Raw genomic sequence first — 10,277 nt, 5'->3', positions numbered from 1 at the left:
TGAGTGTACGGCTGAGAGACGAAAGTACCGTTTACTCACAAATGCTAAGTTCAATGCAGTCGGTACAGGGAGTTGTTCATTTGTTTTCTTTATCCTACTACGGCGACGCGGAAAACCAGCGTCGGTATACATAACATATACTGATGTGATATCATTTAATTTTGCTCTTTGTGATAATATTAAGAATGTTGTGCTAAGTTAACCAGTGAACGGAAAAAAATGAGTTTCTCAAGTGATGAAGTCAACTTTTTAGTGTATAGATATTTACAGGAATCTGGTACGCTGTTCAACCTAACCTAATTTAACTTAACCTTTGAACAAAATGTCTTAAGTATTTAATTACTTATCCAGGATATTAAGAATATATTTTATCTTTTGTTAACGTATTGTTTGGTAGTCCTATCAGGGTAGCACTTGGTATACTAATTTCATGGGATTCGAGTTCTACTGTCACGATAACTTGGTTTCTTGAAATTTATAATACTATAAATTTCCGTAACGCCCGTTTATAACCAACTTCGGAATAAGATTTCATGAAATCGTTATCACATTGATATAAAGGAATTTTTTTTTGTTTCAACAATCAGTGCAGAAATCAAATTTAGAACAGCTAATGAAAGTTTATCTCAATTTATAAAAGAAAGTAATGAAATCAAAAATCAACAAAAAATATGGCCATTTAATAGATTTAAGGGTGAAAACGGAGCTAAAAATCACATACTCATATTGGATGTGTCTGAACTTTCGATTAAATAAGTTTTCAAACAAAAGATCAAGTTTTGTCTGTTTGGAGTTTTGATCATGGACAAACACATATTGGTTGAACATTTAGTCTCAAGTTTACTATTTCGTACTTTTGGATAGCTTACAAAGTTTTAGTTAATCCTCATGTATTTAATATGAGAGTCTTCAGTCAAGCTTTATCGATCTAAATGTCTGGAACAACATATTGGTTGAAAAGAGAAGAATTGAAAAGTTTAGAAAATTTCCTCAAAACCTAATACTGTTTTAGAATCCTAAGCATGGAACTTAACTGCATTATTCCATTTTAGAAGATTAGAAAAAATGAAAGAAACAGTAAATTAAAGCTTTAATAATTGATGACTTATTCTACAAACTTGAACTTTGTTATTTATTTATTTTCATTTTGACAAAATTAAAATTCAAATACAATAAATTAACAACAATCTGATTTAATTTGATAGGTTTCCAACATTCTGCATATACCTTTGGTATAGAGTCTCATATATCACAGAGTAACATAAATGGTGCGCTGGTACCACCTGCAGCCCTACTATCCATTCTTCAAAAAGGTTTACAGTATACAGAGGCTGAAATATCAATTGGTGAAGATGGCACTGAACAAAGAATGGTCGAATCCTTGTCACTCATCGATGCTGTTATGCCAGACGTTGTTGCATCACGGCAAAATCAACAAAATCAGCAAAAGCAGCAGGTTAAAACTGAAGTGCAAGATACCAATGGGGAAGAAGGTAAAGAATTGCATCTACTGCAAGAGTCCCTGTATTTTATGTTGTGTAATTTTTTCTTTTGAAAGGGTTGAATTTCATTTCTCGTCAAGTGACCAGTGTAGCTCCACTGTGAAATCCATTGTACTGTTATCTCATTAAGAATTGATCATTTGTTATTGTGTGCATTTAAGGTGAGGTACTTGTAGTGGAGGTTATTCTGTTGAAATTCAATACTGTGGCAGTTTTATCGTGAGATGATCTCACTTTGTATGTTCATCAAATTGTTAGATTTGTACGCTATGGTGATTCTTCTAGAAATGCAAAAAATAGAAATACGAAAATTATAGCAAAAACTTCAATATCGATTTGAGACTCCTTTAATCTCACTCCATGATTGATTACTTTGTTACGAAAATGGTTTCTTACAAATTAACCACAATAGATTGTTCTCGATATCAGACGCAATATTAATGCAATCTTGAAAAATTCAATACGTTATGAATCCAATGTTATGAAAGAAAAATTGTTGTTGTGGGATTGTAGAAAATTGTCTTTTAAATAACATGTTATTTAGTCATTACTCATCGCAGAGTGGTATCAAATGAACATGTCAGATATTTGACTGTTTTAAAAGTTTGTACATCCATCTCATAATGAATTACCTAAAACGTATTGACTTTGAGCTGACAAAACTCTTTAGGTGTATAAATTGACTAACTTTTTTCCAGAAATTCATAGAATGCTAATTCACAAAATTTCCAATATTAAAAAATATCTTAAATAAATTTTGGCAGATGTCAAATCTTCTGGCATGAGAAACATACCTCGAACCTAATGGATCAATTTTGAATAACACATGTTACTTTTTTTGTTTTTATCGTAACCTTAATTTATTGAAAATTTCCGGATACACCCTGGTTCTTAAAAAATGTAATTTTTTTGAACCTCCTCAGCAATCCCGGTATAGAAAAGGACTGCCAACATTTTCGGACAATTTACATTTCAGGGCTTTCCACCATATTAGTTTTATTATAACATGCTGAATTCTTTTTTTTTTCTATTTTGGTAAAAAAGAAGTATTCGCTAATTTGCTATAACTAAGATATGTGTAGTGAAGCAAAGTTCTGTTACAATAAATGGTGAATTGTCCGTTAAGTATGGCGAACACACATAATAACATCTTTTTGTGTGAAAGCATTACTATAAATACACAAGTCAAAGTTCATGAATGAAGTAGAAATTGTTATTCTGTCTGTAGTAACGCCAAATGTTGGTGTTGGTGTGGGGATGAACGAAAGAGTCGGTGATCGGGGAGAGATGGAAGTTGACGAACAGCAGCAACAAGGTACTAGCGCTAGTGCCGGTACTAGTGCTGTTGAAATCCCGGCAAGTAAGGCGACCGTCTTACGAGGCCATGAATCCGAAGTTTTTATTTGCGCGTGGAATCCGACGACAGACTTACTCGCATCTGGTTCTGGAGACAGTACAGCACGAATCTGGGACATGACTGATAACTCACAAGCACCAAGTCAACTCGTACTTCGACACTGCATTCAAAAAGGTGGAACTGAAGTTCCCAGTAACAAAGATGTCACTTCGTTGGATTGGAATGTAAGTAAAATAATATATTGTGCAGTCAGAGAGTTATGTTGATGATTGCCGACGAGTATGAAGCCTTTGGTTCGTGCAGCATTTGTCCAAGTCAGGAATTGCAAACCCGCACTAATTACAATCACATTTTTTGCACAACCTGCCATGTGGAGTTCGGCTATAGAAAATAGAAATAAAATTTAATAAAAATATTACTGAGTTCCCGTGGCCGAGTAGTATCTCAGCCGAGTTTGGCTCTCATTACGCCCGGTGGTGCTAGTTGCACCCATTATGCATATCAAAAGCATTCGCTAATCCCTATTCTCTGCGAGAAGTCGAATTTTCCATGCAGGTATAAAAAAATAATTTCTGGTATATATGATATCTTGATTTATTAGTTTTATCAGCTTATGTACTGCAAATCTAAATCTGTAAATGCTGTTGAGTACAAAATCCAGGATATTCACCTATCGTCAGATGAATTATATCTTACTTACATTCGAAAACAAATGTTGAATATTTTTAGTACTTACTACAAATCTGAAAGATTTTTTGACATCACATTTTTCTTAAAGTTATATTTTTGATTCGCATTAGATGTACCATATGTTTGTATCATTTCGCTAACAATCTTTCTACAGCTTCTTAACATTTGTCTTTAAACCGACGCAAATAATAAAAGTCATGAGTATCTACAAAACCAACTTGTGGATTATATAATTTTTCCAAAGCAGAATATTCCTTGACACAAACATGATCTGCTTATGTCGTGCAAAATAGGTGGTGTCATAGAGTCTTGATATACTCAACAGTAAACAGACAGAATCTATTATCGGGATGTATCTCAGTGAGTAAAAATGGTCAAGCATTCGGAAAGAAACATCGTCAAGCTTATTTTGTTTCTCATTTTCAACTAGCTTGACAATGCTTTAGGTCCGAATGCTCTACTATGTTTTTGCACTAAGATAAAGTCAAAGCCAAGTATCTCCATTTTACGACTCAATACTGAGGGAAATTATGCGCTTTTTTACTAATAATAATGGCCTTATTCTGAAATAAAATAATTAAACAAATATTGAGGTTCATATTTTAGTGACTTCAATCACTTACCGGCTAATCAGCGATTCCTGCACCATACAAAACGCCTTCAGATTCTTTGCAAAGTTCATTTTCTTGGATTCAATTAATAAAATAATACGCCGAGCTCTGCTGACAGCTCCTACCTACAACTGAATAATGTGAAGTGTGCTTGCCAGCAAGCTCGAACATTTCAAAATATCGTTTGTGTAACTTCGATATTGTTTATTCGTTCCCATTGCAATTTCTGTATCACGCAAAGTCATCCCACTAACATACATACCTATCTGGTAGTTCAGGACTCGAAGGACTTGAATTTATTTATGGGCTGTGGAATTTAGATTCTTGAAATGTTGTACTAACATTTTATGGAATAAAAAAATGTTCGAATTTTTGAAGCTGCTAAATATATCTCTTGCCTTAACTATCCTCCAATAACAGCATTTGCAGATCTTTATTTGTACCAGTTATAAAGCTTGAGTTTTTGAGCATAAAATTGATTCAGCAAGCTTCATTTCCACTTTGATTGTTATCAATTAGTGTGACGGCAAGCTGCTCGCTACTGGTAGCTATGATGGATATGCCAGGATTTGGACAACCGATGGACAATTAGCGTCTACACTCGGGCAACACAAGGGTCCTATCTTCGCCCTGAAATGGAACAAACGAGGGAATTATATTCTCAGTGCAGGCGTTGATAAAACTACTATTATTTGGGATGCTGCGAGTGGTCAATGTACTCAGCAGTTCAGTTTTCATTCTGCTCCTGCTTTAGATGTTGACTGGCAGACTAACACTTCCTTTGCCAGTTGTTCCACTGATCAGTGCATTCACGTTTGCAAGTTGAGTGTTGATAAGCCAGTCAAGAGTTTTCAGGGACACACGGTTAGTATATCTTGAGTTCAGAAACAAATATGAATAATGACCTTATATTTATATTGAATCAATAATACTTGATCGTCGGATCTAAATGTGATTTCCAGTAATAATTAAAGTATCCACAGTTGGTTTGTAAGCATTAGATACACAAATAAAGATATAAAATTTAGTGTATATTATTTAATGGTGCAGCCAGAAGCAATTTCAGTTCAATGTTCACCGCAATTTTTGTTAATCTTTTATTCATAATTCACAAGACGTCAGAAATCTGTTCAAAAATACTGAATTTTTGCACTGACCTTCATTATTCTTTCTTAAAATTGTTTGCTCCTTATGTGATTATAACACGCATGTTAACATTGATCTCTTGTAATTGAATAAATATTAATAAGCTTAAAATTATTCTTATTACATTGCTTCGTTACATACACAGAATGAGGTAAATGCGATCAAGTGGGATCCCCAAGGAAATTTGCTTGCTAGTTGTTCAGATGATATGACTTTGAAGATTTGGTCAATGAAACAAGACACCTGCGTACACGACTTACAAGCTCACAGTAAAGAGATTTATACTATCAAATGGTCACCTACGGGCCCAGGAACGCACAATCCAAGTATGAATTTAATCCTGGCCAGTGCATCATTTGATTCTACTGTGAGATTGTGGGATGTTGAAAGGGGTGCCTGTATACACACGCTCACAAAACATACAGAGCCTGTCTACAGTGTAGCCTTCAGTCCGGATGGTAAATTCCTTGCCAGTGGTAGCTTCGATAAGTGCGTCCACATTTGGTCTACTCAGGTTAGTTTTTATTACAATGTTATCACAAATATCATTCTATAACTGTGTTTTTATTGTTCAGCCTTAACTGCATTTGCTCAAGAACAGCATGTACTTTGTATTGTTGATACGCAAATATCGAAATTCAGTAAATTCTCATTTGTCATCAGCTACCTCAGTTTAAGGTAGCATATACATTACACGCCTGTGATTGTGAACGACATGACGAAAGACCAGAACTACTGTTTTTCATGTTCATGAAAGCGGAATCAATGATGTTTATTGAGACGATGAAATAAGAAGGAATGGATGAAAAAACCAATACACTCGAATTTTGCAAATTTGCAACAACTAAGTTTTTATCTAATTGAAATTAGTTTATCTAATTATGGTATATAGAATCAACCAAACGAGCCAAAACAACCAGCTACCTTAGAAAATGTTGCTGCTAAACTGTTCTCTGCGCCATTGAGTGGTGCGCTTGGCAACAAGTTCACACACCATTTGAATACCTGGTTGTTGAGATATAAACTCCCAAAATTTTATAGTCGCCTTCTCGTATATACACTTCTGATATCGAATTTCAATCCATTGATCATAGATTTATATGAAGAATAATTTGTCATAAAATGCGAAATTTTGTTATTACTAAAAAATGCATCTTTCGTGAAATGTTCAACTTGTTTATGACGAATTAATCTGGATTTCAATCATTTAGAGTGGGCAGCTGGTACATAGTTACAAAGGCACCGGTGGAATCTTTGAAGTATGTTGGAACAGTCGTGGAGACAAAGTTGGGGCCTCTGCCTCCGATGGAAGTGTTTTCGTCCTCGATCTACGCAAATTGTAATCATATCTTTACCAGACTGTATCTATTTAACATAATATTTAACTACTTTTTTATTATTATTATTATTTTGTACATTTGTTGTGCAAAAATAAATCCGTCGAATACATCCAGTAAGTCATTAGTTATTCATACATCAGAAGTCTGGCATTCATGCAAAGGACAACTACTTTTCACTCTGAATTTCCAAGCTGAGATATAGCATCTGCATATTATCAACCATTTAGTAATTTTACAACCGACAGTTTTAAGATACAAAAACCGTTTAGACACATTATTATTATAACTACCACCACTAGTACTAATTTTATAGAATGACAAACCGATGAAAATAAACTTCTATGAACAGACTTATACCTTGGTTTATTGGATTATGATGCATAAATAGTTACCTAGTTACAGTGGAACAAATCTTGCATTAGTTTTTTAATTCGGAACGAAAATATTTACTTTAGATTTACTTCTGTTTCGTTTTTGACAATATGTATTCGTTCTACATACTAAGTATGTTTTGCAAGTTTTTTATTATAAATACTTTTACAAATGTGGGTATTTGTATTGATGAAGAAACTAAATCCAGTATTATCTGAGTTAAATCTGACTAAACAAACATACACAAATTATGTTAAATAACTAATTAAATATGGGAAAATATTGAAAGTTCTTCAACACTGTACGTTTCTTACCCTTCGAAAAATTGAAATTGGACTTTTCCAGATTTCAGAAAATTTTTCTGGTTTTAGCTGTGCAATGCCTCGAATCTTTCGGCATCGATATGAGTACCAAACGATCAGCAGAGTTTAGGTATATTTTTGAATTACGAGATTTCAAGTGTCCAAGTTTTGCATGATGCAATTCACTTTAGTATTAGACTGCTTCACATTTTTTCCATTTTTCAAAATTTATTCCCTAAATCAACTGACATTAACTTTTCCGTGATACGCTCTAATTTTTGCTTGTCTTTACATCGGTGCGCATTTCTTTTTTTCTTGAAAATTCTGCTATTCAATTTATGTGCTTCATCGCTAACACTATCCTGCTTATGTAGTTTGCATTTTTTGGCTGTCGAACTATATTGTTCAAAAATGGTTGTCAGTATATCATTAACGATTTCGCGACTCTCCCCCTTCCGTTTTCTGGATACATTTATAGATTCATCGATCATACAGGAGTTGTCCAGTTGTTCTGTTAGGTCGTTAATTTTTCTCTTTTCTTTTTTTCGACTTTTCTTCGATTTTACATGCAGTCTCGGCACTTTAGTTAGTGGTGGAATCACAAGCTCACTGTCTTCGTCAACGGCGTTTGCATTATCATTCAGCACTGATTGATTAGACTCAATAATATCTAGCCATTTACACTGATTTTCAATGACGTCTACATCAATTTTCACTGATCCTTTAAGAATATTCGATGACTTTCGTTTCCTTGTTTCGATCCTCTTTTTTTTCCGAATAGAATTCGGTGTATCTGAATTGTCCTCGGCATTGGGACATTCAGCATAGGAACAGCTTGGCTGTGGTCCTGTACCACTTACTGGGTCGTTAGCATTTTTTACTGATTCACGATCAGTTTTTGCTATTTTCTTTTTAGTTTTGGCATGCCTTTTAAGCCTCACATTATCAAAGTTATAAGTGGCCTCTATCACTTGCGCAAGACTACAACTCAAGGCATCTTTCTCTGCTTTGATTTGATTCATTTTTGCTAGCAGCTGCTGTTCTTGCTTCGCAATTCGTGCCAATTTCCCATTTAATGTTAACCCATGTCTTGCACCTTTGTGTGCTGTTCTTCCTCCACAAGCTTTAAACAATTCTTCATCCGTTAATTCCACATGATTCATCTTGTTGTCAGTGGTGTCTATATTTATATGTGGTGTGTTCTCGTTGATTACCTTCCCATCATTCAAGAGTGTAGAGGTCTTCAAGAAATTCCCATATTGGAGCTTCTGCTTTTTTTGCAAAACTTTGAGGCTTGATTTTTTTGTAGTTATATTAGGTGTATCGTCATCAATGACCTTCATTGAAATCCCCTGATCATTTGAATCAATTGATATGTTTTTAGCTGCTTCGTTGAACACATTTTCCCACCAGTGATATGTGAATTGTTCAGCTGAATCATGACCTATTCCTGCATGATCGAATTTTAACTTGGGTTTTATAGGCTCTGGAATACCGCTTTCATTTTTCCCAAGACCTTTGCCTGTAAAAACAAAAAATAAATATAATGCTGGTTTTCAATCTTTGTGCAAACAATATTAATTGAATAACTGTGCTGGCATTGGAGATCACTATATTAAAACAAAAACTTTCTAATGGATAACAAAGAATAAAAATTACAATATGAAGTCCATAAATTAAATATGTTTTTCCTCAGAAGCCACAACTAAACAGACATAAAATAATCAAAAAGTAACTTCATTTATTTCAAAAATGCTCGATTAATATTCTTAAAATGAATTTTTCGAGCATATGTATCGAGGAATTATGTGTAAACATGAAATGACTTCTTTCGGCACATTCATAAAATATGAACTAGCACCAGAATTATAGGGCAGTCTAACTTACAATCATTTTCAGTTTTTGAAGGAAAAAGCTGTATCACGAATATTACGGTCACGTACTAGTTGAAGCTTCAGAAATTGGTCTAAAAATTGTCTTATGAATTTCACTTGATGCACTGGCAAAAAGTATATTCCTGTGGTCAGAATAGATTTTAAATTTTGCAAAGAACATGAGAGATAGCTTGGCTGATTTTTTCTACAAACTGATCAGTTTTAAATTAAATGAAAATCTTTTGGATCAAATTTTACGTAAATTGGTCCTTTTATTTTGTAGTTATTGCAAGTCAACTAAAGTTACAATTTGGCAAATAGCCTGGGAACCACTTGCTAATTTTGCCTATAACCTAACCAGTTCTAGTCAAGCAAAACCACATCAGTCGAGACAGAATGATGAGAATTGTTTGCGAAATCTCAATGGACAAGAAAATGCATCATTCACATATGTACCACATGACAATGATTGTAAGTGATTCTCTAGATCTCCGAAAGTCAAGATCCCGTAAAAACTCGATTTTTATTTTCAGAATAAATGTAATAACTTCCCGTTTTCTCTGAATACAGAGAAAAATGTTTGTATGTCAAATGTATTGAAGTATGATCGAATGCAGTTGTGAAAAAAAGTAATTCAGTATTTATGTGTTGTTTGCTACCATGCAGAATGAGTGGCGACAAATGTAGGTTATGGTTAACTTTAACGCGGTCTATTGCGCCGCAGGAAATGAAGCGATAAGTAATGTTTCTTCTCTGAATGTGCTACGTTTATAAGGCTCAGTTTCCTACTCGATATTATAATCCAGAACACCAATCTTACCTTCTGTCCATCCGTACTTCAAAAGCTGGGCTTTGGCAAAATTTGCCATGTTGACACCTTAGCTAACCTCGTGTTGCAATGGCTGCAAGCTGCTTGCGTACTGCGGCTTCCGCATTGAAATGTCTCCCGGCTGCAGGGTGATTTTTGATCACGAGTGGCTGTATCCGCTCGCTGCTACTGGACGCATGCGATTGGCCACCTTCTTTTGTAAACAGATTTTGATTCGCTCTGAAACTAACTGCTGACGCTAATAACAACTGAAC

The 10,277-nt window shown here is 34.5% G+C and overlaps 2 protein-coding genes across 2 annotated transcripts; one reads left to right on the top strand and one right to left on the bottom strand.

Moving 5' to 3' along the window:
* The first annotated feature begins 65 nt into the window (after positions 1 to 65).
* Positions 66 to 6,996, top strand: LOC124217170 (transducin beta like ebi). The gene is made up of 6 exons (XM_046622529.2): positions 66 to 277; positions 1,206 to 1,493; positions 2,731 to 3,083; positions 4,680 to 5,024; positions 5,452 to 5,820; positions 6,518 to 6,996. The coding sequence occupies exons 1-6, from the start codon at positions 220 to 222 to the stop codon at positions 6,647 to 6,649; spliced, it is 1,545 nt and encodes a 514-aa protein (XP_046478485.1). The 5' UTR covers positions 66 to 219; the 3' UTR covers positions 6,650 to 6,996.
* LOC124217171 (G patch domain-containing protein 4) lies at positions 6,995 to 10,227 on the bottom strand. The gene is made up of 2 exons (XM_046622530.2): positions 10,015 to 10,227; positions 6,995 to 8,842 (listed from the first exon to the last, which is right to left on the bottom strand). Exons 1-2 carry the CDS (start codon positions 10,061 to 10,063, stop codon positions 7,542 to 7,544), a joined length of 1,350 nt encoding a protein of 449 aa, XP_046478486.1. The 5' UTR covers positions 10,064 to 10,227; the 3' UTR covers positions 6,995 to 7,541.
* Positions 10,228 to 10,277: the final 50 nt, after the last annotated feature.

Source organism: Neodiprion pinetum, chromosome 4 (assembly GCF_021155775.2).
Source record: "Neodiprion pinetum isolate iyNeoPine1 chromosome 4, iyNeoPine1.2, whole genome shotgun sequence".
NCBI lineage: Eukaryota > Metazoa > Arthropoda > Insecta > Hymenoptera > Diprionidae > Neodiprion > Neodiprion pinetum.
The sequence above is the reverse complement of the archived record's forward strand: the minus strand, read 5'-3'. Positions and strand labels throughout refer to the sequence as shown.

What these genes read in the sequence shown, in the direction of transcription:
- LOC124217170 (XM_046622529.2), top strand. Translation starts at nt 220, where the DNA reads ATGAGTTTCTCAAGTGATGAAGTCAACTTTTTAGTGTATAGATATTTA. An exon ending in AGAGTTTTCAGGGACACACG is followed by an intron (nt 5,025 to 5,451) that starts GTTAGTATATCT and finishes TTACATACACAG; the next exon opens with AATGAGGTAAATGCGATCAA. An exon ending in TCCACATTTGGTCTACTCAG is followed by an intron (nt 5,821 to 6,517) that starts GTTAGTTTTTAT and finishes TCAATCATTTAG; the next exon opens with AGTGGGCAGCTGGTACATAG.
- LOC124217171 (XM_046622530.2), bottom strand. Translation starts at nt 10,063, where the DNA reads ATGGCAAATTTTGCCAAAGCCCAGCTTTTGAAGTACGGATGGACAGAA. An exon ending in GAAGTACGGATGGACAGAAG is followed by an intron (nt 8,843 to 10,014) that starts GTAAGATTGGTG and finishes TTGTTTTTACAG; the next exon opens with GCAAAGGTCTTGGGAAAAAT.